This window comes from Neocloeon triangulifer, unplaced genomic scaffold (assembly GCF_031216515.1).
Source record: "Neocloeon triangulifer isolate White Clay Creek 2 clone unplaced genomic scaffold, ASM3121651v1 ptg000001l, whole genome shotgun sequence".
NCBI classification, from domain to species: domain Eukaryota; kingdom Metazoa; phylum Arthropoda; class Insecta; order Ephemeroptera; family Baetidae; genus Neocloeon; species Neocloeon triangulifer.
In genome coordinates this window covers 7,176,867-7,201,962 of record NW_026775544.1, presented here as the reverse complement: position 1 = coordinate 7,201,962, position 25,096 = coordinate 7,176,867, and the positions used below count along the sequence as shown (strand labels likewise).

Here is a 25,096-nt window from a genome sequence, read left to right as displayed (position 1 = left end):
GAATCCAGAGGTGCCATGATCGTGTGTGTCCCGCCGAACTATGTGATGTGCCGCGACGGAGATCAGTCTCATCTCTCTCGGCTGGTATAATTTTAGCCCCCGATTTTATTATACCTATATCATTTCAGGCAGCTCCTCTATAGCTGTCTCCATTGTTTCACTTTTGGCGGGCGTTCGAGCGAATTTTCACATGCAGATCTCGCGCCGCCGAGATTTAGTGTGAGAGATTACATAACTTATTCCACTTTACAACCTCACAGCGACGCACACCACTGTTTGCCTATTATATATCTCGCGTTTTGAAATTGTAATTTCGGTTTGTGTAATATATTATATGTGATGCTGCTGGTGTTCGCAGGTGAGAATTTTATTTAATCAAACATTAAAAACACTTTGAGAGAGGGGCAAATATATAAATTTCAATGCCTTGGAGAGGGAGATAATTTCTGTAAAAATTAGAGAAGCAAAGATTACATAGGATAATGGTTAGGGTTATATTGCTGAATTGTGTGATCCGAGGCAATTTGCAAAACAGGGTAAATAATCTCGTCGAGAGCATCTTTCATCGCCGAACGTCTGCGCTGAGTAATCGCGTGACTTTTTGTACTTTGCCAAACTGTGTTATTAAACAGCGCATGTGATGATAAATTTCCAAAACTCGCATACCATTATATATCAAACTGGTAAAGAGTTGCGATGATAAATAGCACACGGCGTGTTTTTTTCGCGAATACTAAACATATATACCCTCCAATTGCCCTCCAATATGCTGAAGCTGCTTTCAAAGTTAATTACACAAAGAGCCCGCATCGATCAATCAGGGTGGGAGAACAAACTAACCATTGCCGAAATTTCAAATAAGCCAAAAATCTCTCAACCCTACCTGAATTATATAAGTTTGTGGAAGTCACTAAATTAAAAATTTTGGAAAAATTTCAAGGAAAAATAGTTTTAATTTTTTATGAAATAAACTTGTTTCATCAAGTAGTATAAAATATTATATTTTAAAAAATAATTGAATATTTTAAGAGGCGGGTTGAATTTTCTTTTAAAATGACTTTTGCAACACTTTTATGACACTTTTCCAATTTCAGGTACGCCCAATTTGCTAGATCGCGGGATTCAAAATGTGCGGCCCTCTTCATCATAATTGATGGCGATAATAACAGACATACCTAAGTGATAAACGAGGTGAGCACTGGGTCAATAAAAATGCTCAAATGGGAAAAATGCCCTCTTTCATAAGCACGCGGTGCGGCAGTCGGCAATATAAAAATTCTTCAGGGGACGCATTTAATTGTCCATTATGCCGCGTACATAATTCGGCAGTAAAATTTTATTCACTCATTCTCCACTTGACCTGCCAAGTCGAATTCATGTGCGGCAAAATGTGCGGGTGCATTCATCCGAGACTTTATATAGTGGGACATTTTTATTGCAAATTCCGAGGAAAACTATTTTAATTTTTAATTTAAGACTTCTTGCACAGCAAGATTTTAAATTTTAATGAGCGTTGATTTGTTTAGTGACTTCTTCTTCAATTGAAAATCGTTAAACAGCCGAACACTGTTTCTTCCAATGTTTAATTTTTTTCAGTCAATTATTTAATTAAATAATATTAAGCCATGTTTATTCAGTTTCAAAATACGCACTGGGTTCACGATTTGATAACAGATTGATTTGGAAGTTAATTTTTATGCATATTTACAGATTCACTAAAATTTAGTCTCTTTAAAAACAAATCAAATTCTTCACTTGCTTCAAATATTATTAAATAAATTTGATAACGATATACGCAATTTATAATTTATATTTCACGTATAGTTGCTGCTGTAAACGATACGACCCTGCGTACTGGGCAGGCAACCCGCACCTGTTAAAACCTCGAATTTCTATAAAATCTATTAAAATAAAATTTCAATTTATTCTGGTTATTTAAATATTTCATAAATTGTGACTGACTATTAAAACAAAAATGCCATTGTTACTTTATGTTGATTATTTTGCTCACTAATTTAAAAATTGCAGCCGTCCCTAGTTTATCAAGAAGCTACCGTTTCCAAATTGGCCTCCAAAGAAAACATCTTGTTCATCCGCATTCACCTCAGAATTTTTTTCAAATAATGAAATGATTGCGCATAAAAATGCAATGAATAATAATGTGCGCGCATACAAAGTATATAATCGTGTTTGTGTATGCGCGTCTCGCCCGCTAGGCATAGTGGCGGCAAAATTGCAAAAATAATAATTTTTCATTGCGGCTGAAGGAGTTCATAAAGGGGAGCATAACTTACTTTGTCATCGTCATTACGTCGGCCGTCCAGCCGAGTGAGTTCCACCTCAAGAGGATGCATTATTATTATTATTATTCTCGGGAGAGAATTATAAAAAGAGAGGAGACGGTTTGGCGAGCGGCCAGCTCTGTCCGCAGGTATGGCCAAAAACGCTATTTTGCCCAACCAACGGCACGTCGCCGCGTCTGCATAACATTTCCATACGAATGCGCGTTGTCGCGGCTATTTACTTCTACATGTTATTTAGGCAACATGCAAATAAAAACGCCAAATGTCTTTTGTCTCGTCGCCGAATCGCTCTTTTTATTTTCGACGTGGCAGGCGCGCATGCTAACTTCTCCCCTGCGGACAATGTACCGAATCCAAATTCATAAAATTTATTAGCCGGCGCACTTGTGCCGGACTTTTGAAGGTCTTTTTTTAACACGACTGCAATCGCTGAGACAAAACTGTTTCGGTACGAATTGAAATTGATCATAATTATTATTGATTAAATTAGAACTCATTTGCTGTTAATCTTAATTAATTTTTAGGATGGGATTACCAGTTTCTATAATTAAATAACTGTAAAAAAGGAAATATTTCTCGATAATTTTAAATTTTATTTTAAGTTTGTCAAGATTTTTAAATGATAATCATAAATAATTTGGTACTGAAGAAAAGGTAAGCTAGGAGGAAGAAATATTTGAAATTTTTTAATAAAAATGTTTATCTTGTACTCTGTCAAGGAAATTTTGATATTTCCAGATGCAAATTTTTGGAAAGGTTAATTTCTAACCATAGATAAAATTAAAATATTTATAAAATTCACGTGATTTTGAATTGATTAAATGCTTGCAAAATATTAAAATTTATGTGTGAATCCAACAATCCGCAAAATATTTTATAATTATCAAATTAAATAGATTCAGTACACTCAGAACAGTCTCAATTGAAATATTTCAGTTTAAAAATATATTTTTTTAACTCCTTGTGAATTTCTTTCTCCATGCTATCAATATTCGCAACAAGCTGATGCAAAATAATAAATGACTGAAAAGTTATTAAGGCTGTTGTTTAGCTACGATTGTTAAACTGACGTTTCTTTAATTACACACCCAAGTGATGATTTAAGCCCCCTCCTCCGAATTAGCGAAACGAGCTTATTAATTTGTTTGTGCGAAGGGCATTTTAGTAAAGGGATGAGATAATGATGGCTCTCGGCAGTGGGCGCCCGTTTTTAATGTACTTTTGACGAGCACGGCAGGATGCATGGTTGGCTGGCAAAAGTGTGTGCATGCGTTTTGGTGCTTTCTGGACGCAATCATTTTTGGCCACCGACTATGACATGGCACATCTGCCGCGCGTCTTTTTATTGCAACTTTGCTTTCAGAAAAACCAACAAGCTGCTGCATGTAAACAATGGACGGGCCAGCAGATTCTCTCACACAAGAGTGAGAGGAAGGCGCAGCAGATTATTTTATTGCAGCAGCCCGGCGAGCGAGCGGCGGTGCGAACAAAAAATTAATCGCAAAATCTACTTGGTAGTAATTTTGAAGCATCAGCAATAAAAGCGGCACCTAAAACTTTTACACACATACACTCTTTGCGTTCTTTATATACACCCAGTTCGTGAATTTCCAAGAGCAAATTTGCACTTTGTGGATTAAATTGTTGTGAAACTGGAAAACATTTCCTGTCTGCAGCGATAAAGGGGCAGTGGCTGGAAGAAGAATATTTAGTAAATTTAATTCTGCGTAGGTTAATGAGTTCATTGCTAATTTTGTTGTTGTTATCTTTGAACTGTCTCAACGTTTGAAATAGAATAAAAATTAAAGCGATATCTTCAATCTCATGAAAATTAATTTGACCGTCATATCATTTTATGGTGCATTTTGGAGGTAATCGTGGAATTATATTAATGCTAAAAGTAGCTTTAGTAAAACTCCGTAAATCTGAAACAATATCACATTACTGTATGGAAGCAATTAAATAATAAATATCTAGGATTTAACTTATTTTAATTAATTTAATTACTATGGATATTATATTTTTAAGCAAACTGATATATTTTGCTTTCACAATGCAAAACTTTGAAAATAATATTTAATGAAATAAATGGTATGCAAATTATAAAAATTTAATATTAGTCAAAATTTAAAAACGTGCTTGGATTTTAAAAATACATAAAATGTTACCACTTTTACTTTATGCAACTAATTAAATATTTGGAAAAATCTTTAAGTTGACAATAATTAATAAAATAAATGTTTACAAAAATTTAATGTTGCAGTTTTTTTGTCCAAACCCGCATTGCACTTTTGTCAATACGGCGTTTCAACAAGGCGCTGAAATCCTGAGAGCGAAAAATTGACACGACCCCACGCTGCTTCAGCGCTGCTGCAAGTCAATCGCGATTGAGCGAGATGAGCGTCAATCAATCACTCACCTCTTTTTCTCTCTCTTATCTCTGCCGACCACAGCACAGGAGGGAGCTGCACACAAAGGTTTTGAAGGTTTGATTTTGTGGCAAAATATTGTTATTGGCTGATGTGATCCCAGTTGCTGATTGCAGGATGAAGCATTTTGATTGCTCTCTTGAAAAATGCCAACGCATTGTTTGTTCCAGATTTATTGCGCTGTTGAAATTAATTAATTACTGCTCGCGCAGAATGAGTTGACATTTATTGTTCTGTTAGGAATGTGGCTTGATAACTCATGACTCTCGCTGACTGCTGACAAATTTTTCGTTGTTCATGATGAATTACTCCAGTCTTTTCTCACTCGCGCGCTTGAGAGAATAATGATTTTAATGTTTTTCGCATTTATATTTATGTCTCCAACGTTTATTGCTTCAAGAAATGCATGAACAAATGAACACATTCAAACTCCATAAAGGTCGTTCAGAAAAGTGCCACCTCATAAAAATAAATTAAATCGTTTCATGAGTAAAAAGAAAATTGCTTGATTAAATTTTATTCTTAATGTTGAAAGGGTGAACACGCTCATTTTTCTCAGCGGCCGTCAGCCGCTTTCTACGAACTTTCAATTACTTCTCCTTCTTTCAGTGTTTTTTTTTTGTTATCCATAGAAAAGTAATAAAAAATAAACAGCGCTGGTGAAGTCATTTTATGGAGACCTGAACGCACGGTTTCAGAGAAAATCGAATTGCGATCTAGTCGGGCAGAAGAGAGCCGAAAAGATCTCTCGTTGGTGCAGAGTGGGTTATTTGAGTTGTTGGCCCGAGGCTTGCTCGCGCTCTCCGGCTGGTCGTCCGATTGTTCGCTCAGTCAGTTCACCGCCGTAGATACTGTACAAGAAAGCGTACTTAATTTGCCGACCCATTGTTAAACTTAATAAAGTCTCAATGCCAATTTTGCAAGAAAGGAATATTTGCCGCGCGGGGAGTAGGTTGCTATTATGGTAGGAGGATCGACGCGGTATTGTGTACGTTGGAATTTGCACCAACAAAGCATGAAAATTAAATTTGCTTTCCAATGCAAACAGTAGAGTGCAAAAATTTACTTCTTGGAAGGTACGTTTTTTGTGTGGGGGTTATTGCACGTTTAAAAGAAAGTTTTTCGTTTTACAAAAAATTTTATTTCACATTGCGCGACGCACTGCAAGCACCTTTTTGATGAGAAAAAAAAATATATACCGTCTGTCGTGAATGGTCAGCAAATTTCAGTTCGGAAAAGGCACGCTTTATTATCTTCTGCCTTATGGACAAATACAGACTTGAAGAAAGTGTAAGGGTTACAAAAATTACGGCAGCTACTTGCAATTATTTACAATGCTGATTGAATATGTTTCGTTTCCTCGCGTTCGCGTGCATCATGTCATTTATCACAAGAAACGTTGAAATTGAAACACCTCATGCGTAAAGGGTATAGGCCGTCTAACAACAAATATCAAACTCACTTGCAATGATTTAAGCCAACAAATCACAGAAATCAATTATAATTTTTCAATGAAACAAAACAGTTCAATAAATAATTTTGTACACAGGAAACATTCGAATTTTGATTCTCTTCGGCACTAAAACCTAATTTAGTAAAAATGCCAGTGGAAAGTATTTCGACTGAACTGCGAGAAAAAAACTCCAATCCGATTTTTATGCTTTTTCTGTAAAATCGCAAACTCAGTCATAAATTTAAAAATTTCAGTCGAGCTTATACACTTCCCACCGTCAATAAGCGGCAATCGCGGTCAAAGCTCTGCAGTCTTATTTATCACAAATCACTCTCTCGCATCGTCACAAACAATTAATAATAAAAAAAGGAAGCACACTAGATATGAATGGCGACTGAGGTGGTGTTCTGCTGCTGGTTGTGCCTGTGCAGGTTTGAGTTATTGGACGGCGGCCGTTGACTCAAGGGCATGGGGGCGGCCGCGGCGGCCGCGCTCAAATTGTTGTTGCGGCGCTGGTTGTTGGGCACGTCGGGCAGCGCGTACCGCAGCTTCTCCCAAAACAACTTGTCACCCCACTGCAAATAGGTGTTGGTTTTAAGGTACAACCTGATGTCAGGGTCGAGGTCCCGATGCGGAATCTCGCCGAGCAGCACCACGATGAGACGGCGTCTGCGGTCGCGCAGCACCTGGTGGTGCGCAGACTTGAACTCGAAGCGACACCACTCGGACCGAATAAAGTTCTCGGACAACACCATGATGGTGCGCCGCGAGGACTCAACTGCCTGCACGATGGCGTCAGCCAGGTAGGCGCCCACAGGCAGGTCGCGGTAGTGCAGACACAACCTGTAAGCAGGATCGCCGCGCTCCAAAACGGGCGCCAACTCTTCGAGGACCCACGCCTCGTCCTTCGAGCTGTAACTGACGAAGGCGTCAAAGACCGCAGGCTCGGCGGCCGCCTTCTGGCACAACCGGACGCCGTACCGCGAGTAACACATCACCCTGAGTTCCTGTCTGTAGACAAACACGAGCACCACCACGATCAGCAGCAGCAGCACCGCCAGGGCCAATCCTGCAAGGACAGGCAGTTGATCCAGGTGCTGCGTCAGGATGGTTTTGTGCGTGCTAGGGGGGTGGTCTTCCTTCTCAACGACAGGCTCCGTCCGATTAGCACATTCTGGCTCCGTGATCGGCAGCAGGGCGTCTTCGGTGCCGTTGAAACAGTTCAACTCGTCCTTGACGATCTCCACCTGCGCCAACCACGGCTGCATGTCTTGCACGAAATCGCACTCGCAGGTCCAGGGGTTACGGCCGAGGGTGACGATGTTGAGTGACGGCAGCAAACTCAGCTTCCACGCGGCAAAACTGCTCAATTGGTTACCGTCAAGTTTCAATATTCGCAATTCCTTCAGGGTGGAAAAAGTGGCTTCATGAATTGCGGAAATTCGATTGTCCTGAAGAAAGAGTTCCTGCAGACTTTCACTCAGCCCTCCGTCAAACTCGTAGCCCTTCAGCTGGGTGATCAGATTTGATTCCAGGTGCAGGATCTTGAGCTCTTTGAGGCCGTTGAAGGACCTGTTGTGCAGAACAGCGATTTCGGAGCCGTTCAGGTACAACACCCTGAGCCGCTTCCTGCCGATGAATGCGTGACTGGGCAGGCCGTCGGCAAAAGTGTTGCCATCCAGGTACAACTGGGTTGCGTCCATGGGAATTTTGGTGGGCAACGCAGTGTGGTTTCCCGCCGAACAGTCAACCACGTTGGCCGACCACGCTTGGTCGTAGTAACACGTGCAGTTCTGCGGACACATCATTTCGCAGTCGCAGGCGTCAAAGTCGCAGCAGTGGCAAAGGGCGAAGCAGTGCGTCTCGTACTGACACAGGAACTGCGACGGTGACGCTTCAACCAGGGGTACGTAAGCGTGGCCTCGGTCGTATACGAGGCTGCAGTAGAGAGACTCGAGGTCTGCGACGCGCGGCTGGTTGCGTGCGCCGGCCACGTTTACGCGCTGCAGCCACTCAAGGGCGCAGTCACATTGGAACGGGTTGCCGCCAAGGAAGAACTCGGGCAAAGATTTTGACGCAGGCACAGACGTGATTCGTAGCGCGTTCGGCGTCAGGGAGGAGATCTTGTTGCCAAACAGGTCAACGCGTGTCAAATTAGGCTTCTTGAAGAAGGTGTACGCTTGCACCTAGAACAACAGAAAAAAGAAAAATATTAAAATTACTGTAAAATATTACAAAAAAGGAGATCAGAAATAAATTTGAAGTGCATTAATTAAAAATTATTTATAAATTTTTCCTTGAGGCTAATTTGTTGATTAATAACGGAAAGAAATTAATTAAAATAAAAAAGTTATTATTTTTTATAATTCTTTCATTATCTAGACAGTTTTTGTCCATTGATATTCATATATTTATGGCAGTAATATATTTACAATGACAAAATAATTTGTATCAATTTATTACAATTGTATTCCATTAATGCAATTAATCTTAAATTTAAATTGTCTTAAAATATATAGAATTTATTTAATGTTATATTAATGTCCATATTGATCAGAATAGTATACAGAATTGAAAAAAAAACTATCAGTTTCTTGAAAGCAATTATGTATATTTGTATAACTTTTAAAAATGCGATATTTTGCAGAAATATTGAAATGAAAGAGTTGAAAAATCAATTAATTAACCTAATTTTTAATAATTAATTGTTTGTTCAAATTGTACTTTCAAGTTAGTTTTAAGTTTCAAATTAAACACAAACGCATATTATAATTAAACTCATTATGTTTCCATCATTCTTAAAAATTTAAAATGCACATTATTTTTTGATAGTGTAAAACATGTTTGTATTTTCTCATAAATGAAGTTTGCGAGGCATTGGTGCGCGACATGATATAATTATTATTCCCAGTTTGGACGTGCGACAAAACATGTCTCTAGACGTCTCTTTTCCACGGCCTAATGCATCTTGTGCGGCTAATCGCAGTGCATCTGATACTTTGTGGGGTTGCATACAAAATGAGTGTCGCTATCAAGGTGAAAATGCACGTATCCAGTTTCGAGCGCAAGTGTCATGTCAAACAACGAATTTTTTTTCCGAATGCGAGAATAAATTTTGAATGCACGCCAAGTTTTTTTCGTATCGCGTTTCTTTGATTTGCATGTTAAAGTGCATTTTCACTTCATGTTGCAGTTTTGCATACGGACAATGAGCGACGCACCGGCCTTTTCAAAAGCAAGTCTTGTAACATTATATATTTGTGTGGGAGACGAATGTGTGCAGAATATTTCCAAGATACATATAAATGGCGCCGAATTGCGCGAGGATAAATGGTAATTTATGAGGCGAAAGATGCGGACCACCCATCCGCTCAAATAATTTGTAAAAGGGTCTCCGCTGCTGCCGGCGTCTCACACTTGTTACTTCCACTGATATAATCGGCATATTTATCAACCTGTGATGCCACAGACATTTACTTTGTTGTTTAAAAATTTTTGGCTTTCAAAATATTAATGATTTTCTGTTTACTTTTAGTGAATATAGTGGCAAAGACCGGTAAATACAAATAAATTGCAATCAAAAAATAAAATTTTTGTGAGGCAGAAAATTAAAAGAGAGAGGAACAAAAAGTGAGCCAACAGCTCGAATAGAGAAAGAACGCTCAGCTCCACAGCGAAATAGAGTTAGAGTAGGAAACTCACCTTGGATATCAAATTATCACTGAGGAAGAGAAGCTCCACACTGTCGGGTATAGCACTACCAGCAAGTTCGGAAAGTCGATTAGCACTCGCGTCGAGGGTGGTTATTTTGAGGGGACCCAAGTCCAGGTGGTTGGACAACTCAGTCAGACGGTTTGCGTGCAAATCCAGCCACTGCAATCCACGGGGGACTAACTCGAAATCAAACTTTGCCAGTGTGTTGTCCGAGATGTTCAGCCAAACCAATTTGGGCAACTTGTCGAATAATCTGTTTATGTCTGTAAGCTGATTGCCGTCCAGTCTTATTGCCTGCAACAATTCAAGAAAATAATTAATTTCAAAATTAGTTTATGAGCATTGAACTTAAAAAAGGCTAGAATGAATTGGAAGTGAATTTCCCACTGTGAATACGCATATGTATTTTTTATTTTGCTAAATTCACCAACTTACGCGGGAAAAATGAATCAAATATTTTTAACATACACATTACTGATCGAAACAATTATTTTTATCTGACTATATTGAATTTGTGGTTCATAATTTTCTTTCATATTATAATTATTTAATTTCTTTGAATCTCACACAATTTAAAGTGTCACTGAGGCGGATGTGGAACGTTTTAGCAAAATTCTTGCTCCTGGCGGTGCTGTTTTGTGCACCAATACATTTTTTTTTAAACATTCTATTAACAATAAATAAATGTATACAATATATTTGCAACAATCGGTAAAAATAAACAAATATTAAATCATTCTGAGTACCCCATCAGAAAGTATCTCTTTTAACAATGAAATAAAATAAAATTGTGTCAATCAGGTTCATAATAATAATTTGTCTTTCTCTTTCTCTCACACATCAAAATGATTTGTAATGCATGATCGATAATAATGAGGGCGATCCAAAAGCCTAACCTGGTCCAGGCTAACTTGAGTTAGCCCCGGGCTAATTTAGCCCACCAGCAAAATATAATGGCGGGTTAAATTAGCCCAGGCCAGGTTAAATTAGCCTGGGCCAAGTTAGCCTTTTGGATCGCCCTCAATATTTTTTATGTGATTACTATTTATAAAACATTTAAAATGTATTTAAATACATATAAGACATCATATCCCCTTTTTAAATTGAAAAAAAAAATATAGTTTTAGATTATTTGTGTTTAAATATTTGTAATTATTTTAGCTAAATTATTTTTATTTTTTAAATAAATGAATATATTGTACACTAATATTTACCTGAAGATTAGTGTTGCTGTCAAATGCCCCATGCTCCACTCGAGAGATTTTGTTCTTTGAAAGGTTCAATATTTTAAGGGATGGAAGTTTGGCCAGTGCTCTTGCGCTTACGTTCACTAAATTGTTTTCAGTTAATCTTAATCCATAAAGCTCTCTGAGCTCGCCGAAACTAGCATTGTCGATTGAAGAAATGAGATTTTCGCCTAGGTCGAGGGTGCTAAGCATTCTGACGTCGGCCAGCGCCCTAGGAGAGTCCATAAGACGGTTGGCGTTCAAGTGCAAATCGCGCAAACTTGACGCATTACGAAACGCATTTGGATGAATAGATCTGAGGGCATTAGAGTCCAATGATAGCAAGGAGAGCACCCTCAAGCCGGCGAGTGCCGTGGCCTCGATGGTGGCCAGTCTGTTGTGCGAAAGGACTAAAGTATGCAAATTGGCTAGGGCGGCAAAGCACCGTTCAGGAATGGCCTCAATGGCGTTATTTTCCAAACGGAGAATTTGCAAAGAGTAGAGGTCTTTGAAAATACTGCTTTCGAGTCTGGTCAGTTTGTTATGGGAAATGTCCAGCACCACGAGACGCACGAGTCCGGTAAAGGTGGCGCCGTTGACCCATTCAGAGGCGAGTTCATTTTGTCCGAGATTGAGCACCAGAAGCTGCTCCAGGCCGTTGAAGAGTCCGGGCGCAAGCACACTTATTGAATTGTTCTCGAGACGCACGTGACGCACTGCCCTGGCGTCTGAAAAGAGCTCCGGAGGAAGACTGGACACTTTATTGTCAGCCAGGTTCAACTCCTCGAGGGCGACTAGTCCCATAAGCGCCTTGTCTGCGACAAAACTGACGCCGTTGCCCTGCAACCGCAGTCGTTTCAGGGTGGAAAGGTTGGAGAGCACCTCCGGAGGCAGCGCCTCCAGACTGTTGTTGGACACGTCCAGCTCAACCAGGTTGGTGCCGCAGCCCTTGGTGCTGAACTGCAGGTGGTTGACCTCCCGAAGCCGGTTGCGGGTCAAGTTGAGCGACCTGAGCGCGGTGAGCGGGCAGAAAACACCCCTCGGCATTGTCCACATGTTATTTTCGGACAGGTCGAGTGACGTCAGTTGGGGTAGTTCGGTGAACGCGTCCTGCGCCAGCTCAAGGGCCATGGCGCTCCAGTCAGTGTTGTGCGTCCTCAGGGATAGCACTCGGAGCCGTTTGAGACCTCGGAATGCTCCGCTAGGAAGACTGCCAAGTTTGCAGAACTCGATGGAAAGCTCCCTGAGCTCAACCAGCGGCCGGAAACTGTCTGTGCTGAGCGAACTCTGGAAGAAAAGGGCGTCGCTGCACTCGATCCTCAGCAGGGCAGTGTGCTGCGGCTGGATCACGCTGAAGTTGGTGTGCTCGAGTTCGCTGTTGATGGTTTTCAGACGGCACATGAGCGCCACTTGCTGCTCTCCACTGCCGCCGCCCCCGACATCTTCCGCAGTCCCTTCCGGGGGCGGCGGGGGCGGCTCGAGGGTCACCCACCGGCACTCATCGGGCGCTGTGTAGCGCAGCGGCTTGCTCAGGCTCGCAGGCAGCACGCCGAAGATGGCGCCGCCCAGAAGGACGGTGAACACAAGGGCGCCCAGCTGCATTTGCGGCTAACAACTGAGTGCGCATATCACTTGAACTTTGCACCTTTGGAAGGTCCGGCGAAACACTCCGACACCATGGCCATACTCATGTGATGCTCGACGCGAACTGACTGAAGCGAGCAGACGGCCAAACCGGCTCTCTTGCTCTGTAACGAGCTTCCAATTTTCTCTCCCCTCCCCGTCGCCTCCCATCATACCTGAGCCAGGAACGCTAGAACAAAAAGGTTGCTCACTCTCTCGCTTGCTCGCACACTTGCATTTTCATGCTCTTCATAAAAATTGAGGAAAATAAAAGCTTATGATTATGAACTCCAAATGATTTTTTATTTAAATTTTAATAATTTGTAGATCTAACTTTTTCAGTTCTGAAATATGTTTTCAACTTTACAGGAAAAATTTAATTTTGAAGTTAAATAACTTAAAGATATTCATTTTTGTTATTTTTTGATTATGCTTTATTTGTAACGTTTAAAACTTAAATTTAATAGGAAGTAGTTAGATTGCTTAAATTAGTTTTCAATGTGTTCACAAATAATTATTTTTAAATACATTGATCAATTGCAACGCCATAAAATTAAAGATAAAATTTAAATTATAATTCTGTTTTTAAATATTTAAAAACAATTAAAACGATTTTTTTAAAGCTATCATCGCTGCGGTTTTTTAAATTTGCAATATTTATTAAAAACAGATCAATAAAATTATATTTTTAAAAGGAAAATCATTTTTAAAATTTGATTCCATAAAGTTATTTCTAAAACCTGGTTCGTTAAGCGAAGTTTGTTTGGGCGAATTTCAATCTTGGACTACCTATTAACAAAGCCTTTTCTTTCTCGCTCGTGCGTGCGTGTGGGGGTGCGAAGCCCTTTAACTCTGTACGTGACCGTGCCGCAGTTCTCCCTTCTCGGTTTACTATTAAATATATACCTGCGAGAAAGAGAAGTGGAAAAAATGCGCGACGCGCTTGCACGCTTCATAAAGCTTTCAGGTGTAATGAATTGTGACTGTAAATATGCATAAAGTGTGGGATTAGGCGCGAAATGGTGTGTTATTTGGACACCTGATGATCGCAGCTGGATTTAATTTTTCACATTCTTTTACCGTCTCGTCTGACTGGTCTCTAGGCTCAGCGGCACTCGAATTTTCAAGTGGCTCACAAAATGAAGGCACTTCGAATTTGTGCCTCTTCTTTAAATGTTAAAATTAATTGACGAAAGTGGAAGTTTAAGTGCCAAAGCTGGTCATGAAGCTAGTACCTGTAACTCAGCTTCAAAAATTATTTTGACACATTTTAGAAAAAATATTAAAATTGTAACATTATTTTGATATAGCAGTTCAAATTTATATTTTCTGCAAACTTAAAAATATTAATGCTTAATTAAATTTTCACCATTTTCACTATCAATTAACTTTCTTTTTTGCTCGATCCATTTATTTTTTAATTTTGTTTTTAACATTATGTATTTCAACCTGAATTATATAAAACTAGAAAAATTTACAGCATTTTTTTACATCAATGTATTAATTTTGTCTATTGTTCCAATGCACTTTTATGCGAGGCTTATTACAAAAATAAAAACAAAAAAGATGAAATGAATGTTTGGTTGAGATCGGGCAAGCGGGTCGTTGGCGGCGCAGACAAGTTGAGAGTTACCTGCGTGCTGCGATCACACCTTGGTTTCAACCTTGAGAGCCGCCAGCCGGCAAAAAGGTTCAGATTCTGTGTATGTAAGTACCTTCGGAGGAGAAGCTCATGCGTCCGCCGGTGGACCACTGGCATGACGTCACATATTATAACAAGAGTGCACCAGCGAGCATCCAACGAGCCGCCCGGCCATTGTGAGAGGGACAAGATTGAGATTTATATCGGCGGTGGGCTAAGAGCATTATATGAACCCACAGACCTTTTTATGCGGCGTACAACTGCTCGTAACTATTAATTATTATCGCACGGACCGAGATTTGACGAACAAGCCTCGTAGCCAGCTTGTAAGAGTGAGTGATGCACAAGAGAGGTGCGCCCGCTCGACATGACTTCAACTCTTGTTTGCGGACTTTTTTGCCCGTTGTTTCAGCTCGCGGATAAGTGCTCAAAATTCGCCACACATTAAATCGGTCAAGAAATTCCTATTCAATCTAAGCTCCATCAGTACATTTATCAATTATTCCATAAATTTTCCTGCTCCAGAAGGCACTGAATAAATTAAATAACAAAAAAAATCAGCGTTTCAAATTGCGTCTTTAAATTATTCTGGAAAAATAGTTTTTTAAGGATTCCTCTCTCGATTATTTTTCTTTTTGTAGATTATGGTGATTTTCGAGTTCATTGCATGTACCATGAAACAAGAATGGCATCATCACCTCGCTCTTTCTCTCTCTCTCTCTCCCATTTGCATCAAATCACGATCGGTAAACACCGTTAGGCTGACTGGCTAAACTGCTTGCTCACCCGGGGCCTGCTTGCTTGCTAGTTGCTCAACGGCGCAGAGGAAGCACCGGAGTGTATGTGTTGTAGCAAAAACAGCGATTCCGCTGTAAAATATTGGTCCAACAACAACAAACAAGCTGCGCGATGAGGCATACAACGTTTATGTAAGCGGGCAAAAGCTGGTCCGGCAGCTGGATGGGACCTCACGCTGCCCCTAATTAGCGCAAGACAAAGGAGAGCTTGTCGGCGGCTCCTTAGCACTGCCTCGAAGCGATTTTACGCGCCGTCGCCGCCACCGCCATCTCAAAAGCCCACATAATGACGATGCACTCGCTCTATTATGATAATTATTTTTGAGCTTAATAATATATCAGCTTGTGTGTTATACACTTGAAAATAATAACCTTTCTTGTCCTCTCAATCCAATGTAATAATAAAAGCCACGACCGTCCGTCACCCTTGCAATGTTTATGGTTTCCAAAAGACAGTTCCATTTTTTACCATCAAAGTGTGCTTTGGAGTGGCCGCATATTAGTTAATATGGGAAATATTTCATCCTAATTAAAAAAAATGTAATATGAAAAATTAAAAAAGTTCTTCGTGATAAGATTTTGCTCTAAATTTTTCCTACTTTCAGTTAAGAAAATAATAAAAATAATTTTGTTTTGAGATGCCAACCATGATCAGATAATTATGAAGAGATAAGAAAATTGTAATTAAATTAATGTTTATTGATACATACTAATTCCAGCTAAATTAGAATGTCACCTGCCCTTTCCTTCAGTGAAAGTTATTTTTTATTAACAAGAGCAAAGCATAAAAAATTATTTATATAATAAATATAAATTTTATTTAGAATTCTTTATATTTTATTTCTATGTAAGTTGCAAATTAACTCTTTGTTTAATAATTTAAATCGAAAACTAATTAAATAAATTTGATTTTTAACTAAATATATGAATCAAATATAAAACTTTTTGTTTTAAAGCTAACTTAAATAAATTTATTTTTATATTATAATGCATTTTAAACTTTAAATTACATTCTACAGTTGGCATTAGCCTTCATAATCCATTGTGCAGCGTTAACTGCTAACTTTAAAACAGCGGCCGGCATGCTGATTACAAATGCTGGAATTAATTTATTTCGTTGCAAGAAACAAAGAAAACGCCAAGGAGACGAGATGCCGAGTAATTGTCTTGCGCCTCGTAATTGCCTGTGGCGTTGTTTGAATTGTGGGCCATAATTTAGAGCACGATTTGCATGTAAATCAAATAACTGGATGTAATAAATTAGAACTCAATCATGCGTCCGTGTCGACTCCTTTTTCACAGACGCTGGAATGAGTATCTCGGAACTCTTGTGAAATTCCAACCATTTGCTGAGAAGCTCCTAAAAGGTTATTTTTGCAAACGTATACCAAAAATGCGCGAAAAATTTTCACCATATTTGCAGAGGCAATAAATACTTAACAGGAAACAAAGCTCTTTTTAAAAAGCAATACACATCTCTTTACACTTGTTCCAAGAAAATATAAATTTTGGCTGCTGCTTTCCAAAAAGCTCGTTAAGGCAATGAAGCATTTACGAAAAAACGACCACTTTCGGAGAGAGAGAATAAGTTGCTGCGCCGATTTGAAGGAAAATTGCGTGCAATTTTCGCGTCGTCCAAACGATTTGAAGTCCCGTTATGGCACCGACTAAAAGGTCGCTCTGCGGCTAAAGTGCAATTCGACCCTGCGTACGCGAGTCCTCATAATTCTATTCAGCACGAGCAATTGCATCGGCAATAATATAGTATGAAAGGTACGAGCAATTTGTTAGTGCGCAGAGCAACACAATGACTAATTCACTTCGAACTGGCACACAACTTTTTACAGCCGCACATCACGAGCAGAGAAATGCCATTCCTATATATATTAAACCCATTAAAAGGTGTATGGAGGACGACGTTTTATGGCACCTGTGAATGAGAAGATTCATTCGCAGTAAAACACACACGTCATAAGCCTGAAATTCGGAATTAAAGCGTGGTAATGCACCTGCCATCTCCAAGAGGGTTTGGCCAACGCTGCGGCCAGAGAAAAGAAAAGTATAACGCGCGTGCTTCCTTCCTCACAAACTATGCCGCCGCTTTTTATTTGAGCCGAGAGAGTATAAAAAAAATATATAGATGAAATGTGTTGGTGCGCCAGATAATAATATAACGTGCGTTGGTCGCTCTCGTTTTTTTCCTTTCTCACACACAATAAATTTCCTGGACGCTAATAAAAATTTGAAATGGACTGCCGAGTTGTTGTTTTTATCGTCTGCAACACAAACACACGCTCGATTAATAATTTTCGCTCCCCTTTCTCCATCATACACAAGCAACTTCCTTGTTATTTTTTTGGCCGATCGCACAGAAAATCTACGAAAGCGGCGCCGCCAGATAAAATAATAGAATCCATGCATAAATTTTCGGTCGGTTGGAAACGACGAATTTTATAAAATTGTCTCTTAATATTTCAACTGCTTTTCAATTTTATATTGAAATTTTAATTCTTCTCCACGCAAAATGTTTTTTTTTTTACAGAATGCATTAAAATTTTAGAGAAATTGAAATTTTGGTCTGGTTGCGCAATGTAAGAAATATTAAACATTCCAAAACTTTTTGATTGAGTGAATGAAATAGAATAAGTATTTTGGTTTTATTTTCAATTGCCTAACGAAATTAAAAAAAACATTCTTTCCAACTCTTAGTATTGCCTTAAGTTGTCTCTGCTCTTAAACAGAACGATATCCCGGCGCAATTTCAAACATATTTACAGAACGAAAGGAGGAAATGCATGTAATGAGCTCATAATAAACCCATTTTGTATCGCACACACCAAAAACAATTTCCTCCAGCCTTGGGGTAAGAAATCTTAGGCGCGCGTGTTTTGTAGTTAAAGGGGTCTTGTCAAAAGTTAAGTGACTCTCGCGCGCGCTTCGTCTCAGGTTGGTGGGATTTTAAAGGAAACGGTTGTAATTACCATCATTTCGAGACCGGCGGGCATTTTTTTTTTCATTTTCCCAAAGTGACGACGCGTGGAAATAGGTTGCGTGCAGCCTTTCTTCAACGAGTAAGCGTCCGTCAAACGGAATATCGGTGCGATCAAAGGGCCAAGTCAGCTGTTATTGTTTCACCCGGTGCTTGATGTAAAAACGACGGCATTCCGACTAATGGCGGCATTTGCACACAGGTACGTATTTTACATGTCCGCGCGCCTCAATGGCTGCGGAATTTAATTAATTATAAATGGATGGCGGGCACACAATTGCAATCAGAAACACATCGGCCGGACGAAGCGGCGCCTTGTAATGCAAAATGCTAAACGTCGCTCTGCCCGAAGAGAAATGCGCAAAAGGAATTCTCGCGTCTTGTCTTTGCAAAGGCGACGCTTGAAAAGTTATTCGCCGTCCTGGAATTTTCTCTGCTTGAAATTTCTCGGCGTTTCGACGGAATAAAATATACAAGTGCTCGAAGAAGCATCTTCTGCGATTTGGAAAAATTATTCATTGTGAATTGATGGGAGGTATCTGTGAGACATTTTAAAATGCTGCAAAGTCAGACTCGGAGAAAATTATGCGCTCGATTTCATTAGCAAGTGGGATGGCAATTTCAAAGATAATTCTACTGGAATGCCGGCGGCAGTCTGGCGTCTATTCGCGAGTAAATGCAGCCCCGGCAAGCAGCTCTGCTGCACTTGTTGCCTAACGATGCAGCTCTACTGAAGCGTGTCCTTTGCAGCGTCAAAGGAATTGCACTTTGGGGTCACTTGGAGTCTCTCTCTTGTGTGTTAATAAAAGTGCAGGGAAATTGGAAGGGCTATTTGACCTCATAACACCCCTTCAACATTATTGCTCGATTTTGTGGCTCATTGAGCTGGATGTGTCTGATGAATCTGCATTATCTTCCAGCTCTTCCAGCCAGTGCAGATGTAGAATTACAGGTTTAACGATTTAATATATCAATATTTAGAAGAAGAAAACGAATTTTCTGGTTTTATGGGAGTTAAAAAAGCTTAAAATTCTTCTTCTTCTTAATCATTATTATTTATTCTTCTCAGTTGATACAAAAAAATTTGATTTGAAAAGAGAAGAAAGGGTTTTTTTCAACTATCAGATGTCTGCTAAAACGCCCGACATCAAAAGAGACTCGTCGGCCGCCGCGGTAAACCCACACTATCGGAGAAAAAAAAGAACAATATATATTAAGATTATTATTTTAATATTTTATGAACTATTTTAATAAATGATCAATCAAACTTGCGTGTTTAAAAAACATGATCACACACCAAAGACTTCAAATCACTACTCAACAATGTTAAACTTTCATAAAACATCTTCAATTGAGTATTTGAATTTAAACGTAAAATTCAACAAAAAATATTATAAAATAGTCAATGTATTTATTCTAAAAATTAAAAAAAAATGTTTCCTATTTTTTAATATTTTCTACCTTACCTGCTATATTCAAAAAAGTATTATGCAGGAAATATCGAAATTTTGGGTTGCTTGAATTTTTTTTAATAAATATAAGGCATACAAACATCATGAATACAATTTTACTAGAAATTCTAGTAAAAAAAAACGGATGTTAAAAATTTCAAACCATTAAATGAAAAGAAATGAGATTTCATCCCGAAATCTATTTAAAGTTAACTATTTGCTTGGTTAAAATTTCTACAGCACCATTGCTTTACACAAGATACATTGTAAGGTGTTTGGAACAACTTTTGAGCATTGCATTGATTGGGAGCAGCGCCCCGTGATATGTAAACCTTTCCAATAGACTTTAATCAGATTGAGGATTAATAGGATGCTGTGTAATCCAAGGCGTATTGTCACTCGGTGTCCTTGTTGGTTGGGATCAATCACGGCATTCCCAACCACCCACCCACCGACAAGTCCAGGAATAAATTGTTAATTGTGCAACTAGCGCTTCTTTCTGAACTTAATGAAGTGTGCAACCGCTGGTGGTGAACACGGACGAGCTGTCGGAGATTTTCCCATTCTTGCGGTCATTAGGCTTGCAAATTAATTTGCTCGCTGCATCTCTCACACGAGTGAGAATCTCTTGGGCGTTTTCCAAAAAGCGCCATGTGCACTCACAGCGGGGACGAGTAATTAAAACGGAATCAATTTTAATTAAAAATATACGCCTCGTAGAGAGATGCTACGGCTGCTGCGCTGATTAATTAAATAATTAACCAGCTCTGGCAGTTGTAGTTTTTCGAGAGGAGACGGATTTACATTTCAAAGCAGAGTCGAGGGAGAGGTGTGCGTATTTGCAAGTGAAATGATGCCGGTCCTCGGAGGATGCGTCGTCGGTTGCTGGTCAGCGCCACCGTGATTTTCGCGCCCCAAATTCCTTTTAGCATGCAAATTTGAGAGCGTCTCCCCGGCCGCAGAGAGCAAAGTAGGAAAAATAGATGGGTTTCGGCAACGGCGCTAAACTCGATCATCAATCAAGCCGAAACTCGTCGCAACACACAGACTGTGCACGTTAATCGGCGTGCGAAACATTTGCATAGAGGCCAAGTGCGCCGCGCCGCCGATCTATCATCTTTCAGCTCTCTGTTTACAAAACGCTCCATAGTTATTCAGATGCATCCGACCGGGGATTATTTCGCTTTCATACACATTCTCGTTGCGAATGGAGCACAAGTCCCACGAATTTGATTCAATAACCTTTAGGCCCATTCCAAGCTGCATATTAAAGACCATAGTCTGTGCCACGTTCCTTCTACACAAAATTTCAAGCAATATGTTTTTTTTTAATAATGGGACGATTTGTTCTGTGGCTAACTATATTCATTAAAAATATCCTTCATTAAGTTTCAAATGATTAGCTTGAATGACATATAGCACAGACGAAATTTCTTAATTAGCAATTAAAGTTAAATAAAATTATTAGATTATTAAAACAGTTCTTATATCCAGCGTAACATCCTTTAAAAAATTACAATTTATTATTCATAATTCTCAAAACATTTCAATTCACAGCAATAAATATATTAAATTTTACTATTATTACAACAACATTTAATTAGTCAAAAAATAAAATTCATACTGATTCATACTGTTACTCTAAAATAAAATAAAAATATTATATTAAAACAATAAAAAAATTATAATATTAAAATTTTTTAATTTAAAAAAAATGCATCATTTTAAAAATATACATTTTAATATTTGCAAATTATTTAATTTTTATTCTAAAAAGCTCACTGCGGCGGATGGAGTCTTTTTGGCCTCGGAAGTTTAAGCAAAATTCTTACTAGTGGTGGTGCCGTTTTGTCCAACAATTCCTTTTTTTAAATAAATTGTTTTCAACAATTGGATATAAACAATGTGATGTAACAATGTGGACAAATAAACAGCAATGATAATAATAATAATAAAACTAAGAAGTTGTATAGTAGGCGCACATTTTCAAGGTGATTAAAATTCCACTCTCATGCGTCTGTGTGGTGCTCTTGAGCTGAAATTGTCTCCCAAATTAGCGAGCGAGCGAGCGTGCAAACAGGAGGTCCAGCAAAAGAAAGGGCCATTTGCTAATTTCGCAGAGATAATCATCAGCAAATTTAATACAAGCGGCGGCGAATTAATTTGGGGGGCCGGCGCAAAAGCGAAATGAGGCAAAACGAGTGTGCGGCGGTGGTGCGCGTCTCTCTTCTGAAAAGGCCAGTTTTGCAGGAAACACGTCCAACTTTTTACGAGCACACTGCCTTTTATATCAATTCTCGGCCGCCGCTTTTTATGCGCGCAATTGTGACCAAATAAAAATTTATAATCCAGCTTGGCAGCGCGGCAGAAATAAGACTGCGTGCCTTACGGGTTTTTGCTTGGCTTTATTTGCTGGCCGCGCGCATATTTCTCTCGCTCGTTCGCGATGTACCTGTCTCTCGCAATAAAATATATAAAAGTATAAAGTGGCCGAACGAACGAACAAGAAAAAGAGGAGCAGTTTCTCCCTTTGCACCGCCGGATTTGCTTTATTGTGCTGCTTCTTTTTTTGCGGCGGGAGGCATTTTTGCGCGAAATTTTAATGATCGCCTCGTGCGTCAGGCCTTTCCTTAACATGAACAGGAGAAGCTGCGATCGAGAGTGGGATCTCTTCTGGTTTAACGGCTTTTTGCTGAATGCGTGGAACACAGATCTTTTCAAAAAATGCCAATTTGCGAGTTCTGCGTGTGCACCTTACCTTTGAGCAGCGCATTGCTGCATTTCTTGCAAGTAAAAACTAGTCTTGCACTTTTTCCTCGCAAGTGCGAAATTCGCAGTCGATGAGTTACGACGCCATGGGAACTTAAATTTTAATTCCCATGGATTAGTTGCGATCCTTGCTTGAAACAATTTGCGAGATTATTCCACAAGAACGCCTCACCGTTTCATGAGAGGAGTTCTGAAAATTCAATAGGGCATTGAGTATTATTTTGGTATGGAGTTTTTTTTATTGAGCCGATTCTGAAAAACAAAAATAGCGAAAAATAGAATATAAATTATCCGAAAATACTAATTGCAAGCTTCAGATTTACTTATGATTGGATGGAACTGAATCAGAAATCTCATAATCCATTCTGAATTAAGCAAGGTGGAACTAAATTGAAGAATTTAATAAATTTCCTAAAAAAAATGCCAGATATTTTGGTTCTTTTTCATTTTTCCCCTTTTTTTATTAAATTATATAACGTTAACCTTAATGCTAGGAGAAAAATTGAACTAGGTTACAGATGAGGAGTAAATTGTATTATATTATATTTCCTTTTTACGAAGAAAGGCAGTAAGTAGAGTCTATTCCAAAACGGATATCATGATTAAATATGACAGACAAAAGTTTATTGTTTATTTAAGAAAATAAAGGTTGAATTATTCAGAAAAAAATTCACCAGTGACAAAAAAAAGGGAATCTTACTTTTATAAGTATTAATTTTCTAAATAATGGTTTTAATAATATGTACTAACTGTTAAGGTTGTGCTTTTAGAGAAAAAAAGAACAGAATTATTTTCTACAGAAAAATATATTAAACCATTTTACATTTAAATTACATTAAATTTATGCGAATTCCACCAAAATTGACAACAGGATTTAGGATAGGCGATGCTCCCTTGTAATCTATAGTCCATCCACGAAAAGAAGCAAGTTTGCGGGACGGATGAATTTTTTATAGGCGCGTGGGCATTTAATCTCTGGCAGTGACACTACTGGACGCTGCTGCGGCAGGATATTATGGACTAATAAGTTGCAATATAGATACGCGCGACGCGGACGGTTTCGTGCTGAGCTGTCTTTTATATGAAATAAAAATTTAAGTAGCTGGCATCAAATTCGCGAAAGCGCACGAGCTCCTTCTCTTCTGAAACAAATTTGATAAAATAAAGAATGGCGCCATGCGGTGGACACAATAAATAAAAAGAGCGAAAAATATCCTCTGTCCCGCTTTTTATGTTTGGTGTGCATGCGCGAGTGCGCCTTTTTACGAGTGTGCAAATGTTAAAAGGGTGAATATTTCACATACTCACGGCTGCTTCGTGTTCGCATTCGTTTGCTTTTTCCAGCACCCACAACCAAATTATTCACTCTAGCCCAAATTTACTCTACCGGGACAAGTCGTAAAGTTTGGTAATGAATTTAAAATCAACTTTGCAGTGCGTAAATGCCAACATCAAGAATTTATTAAGTCGCCGGCAGTATTTTGGTTTGCACGGTGGGCGAACTTTTTAGTGCCTGAGCGCGACAAATTATATCCGACAAAAAGCTGCACTAGCACAATTTTACTAACACAAAAACTCGCACAAGCGAGACCATTAAGATTTCTTCTGCATAGTTTAACGTGATTTTAAATACTTGTTAATTGTGGCCATTAATTGCGAAAATAAAAAAAAAACCTGCTGGAAATAATGAAACATAAAATTTAATCCGTCAGCAGAAAATGAAATAACTCGACGTGAAGCCACGGGGAAATTCTTTCGGCTTCCATGAACATAAAAAGCAAAAGAACCGCCCGCCACTTTTGGGAGGTTGTCCTGCTTGTGCTGCCAAAAAGTCGTCGCCGCCGTCTCTCTGATTTGAAATTCTCATAATACGGCACGCATTCAAAAACGGACGAATGATGCATTGGGTTGCGAATAAGAAGCGTCTCCTGGGGACCAGCGGAAAAAGCGGTCGTACTTCTTTTTGCGTCCAAAATATCATTTAATCTAATTACGAAACTTTTTCGCCGCCATAAATTTCTTGCTACCAGGACTGACGAGATGTGCGGCATACACAAGATGAATGATCCCCAGCACTCCCTAAGCATCCGGCTGCAAAGGAGAAACAAAAAAATATATTTCGTGTTTTCACCGCAGCGCTTCCCTTCGGTATTAAAAGTGAGCAAATTAAATTAGCTCAAACACAGCACAATAATCATTTTGGGCTTCTAACGAACCCAAAGTTATTATGTGTATGTATGAAGCTTGCTCATCTTTTTTTAGAGGTAAATATTTCATTTGTGTTAAAAAAGCAAACAAAACGGTTATATAATTATTTGATGAAAATCCAATGGCATTCCATGATTTTTTGAAAGGTCAAAATACAAGCTTTTGTTGTCATGACTCATGGGGTCACACTGCAGGTGTGCGATCTGTTCAAATTGTCTGCACCATGGGAGGCCTGGGATAGTTCCTACGCGTCTCAAAAATGCCAGGTCAACAGACAAATTGGCTCTGACAGGGATAGCTGATCGTCTACTACAGTGGACGGTGGACGCATCCCTTATTCTGTCCTGAAACGTCAGTGACAGTGAGGTCCATTTTTTGATAAATAACAATCTTAAAAACATTAAACATGTAACTAGAAGGTGCAATCAAGAAGTTTGAAGCAGAAATTATAATTTCAATGACTAATTGATATAAAGAACGTATAACAAAATC

General features: G+C 39.0%; 1 protein-coding gene and 1 long non-coding RNA gene across 2 annotated transcripts; one reads left to right on the top strand and one right to left on the bottom strand.

The window, feature by feature from the left end:
* Positions 1 to 282: 282 nt before the first annotated feature.
* Positions 283 to 4,001, top strand: LOC132194275 (uncharacterized). Its single transcript, XR_009441525.1, has 3 exons — positions 283 to 358; positions 1,095 to 1,191; positions 3,667 to 4,001. It is a non-coding gene; the product is annotated as an uncharacterized LOC132194275 (long non-coding RNA).
* Positions 4,002 to 5,856: 1,855 nt separating this feature from the next.
* LOC132193441 (toll-like receptor Tollo) lies at positions 5,857 to 12,852 on the bottom strand. The gene is made up of 3 exons (XM_059614114.1): positions 11,114 to 12,852; positions 9,888 to 10,193; positions 5,857 to 8,371 (listed from the first exon to the last, which is right to left on the bottom strand). Exons 1-3 carry the CDS (start codon positions 12,725 to 12,727, stop codon positions 6,563 to 6,565), a joined length of 3,729 nt encoding a protein of 1,242 aa, XP_059470097.1. The 5' UTR covers positions 12,728 to 12,852; the 3' UTR covers positions 5,857 to 6,562.
* Positions 12,853 to 25,096: the final 12,244 nt, after the last annotated feature.

Excerpts from the sequence above, each read along its gene's own strand:
- LOC132193441 (XM_059614114.1), bottom strand. The coding sequence starts at position 12,727 with ATGCAGCTGGGCGCCCTTGTGTTCACCGTCCTTCTGGGCGGCGCCATC. Across the intron at positions 10,194-11,113 it reads ACAGCAACACTAATCTTCAG|GCAATAAGACTGGACGGCAA; the intron begins GTAAATATTAGT and ends GAATTGTTGCAG. Across the intron at positions 8,372-9,887 it reads GTGATAATTTGATATCCAAG|GTGCAAGCGTACACCTTCTT; the intron begins GTGAGTTTCCTA and ends CTGTTGTTCTAG.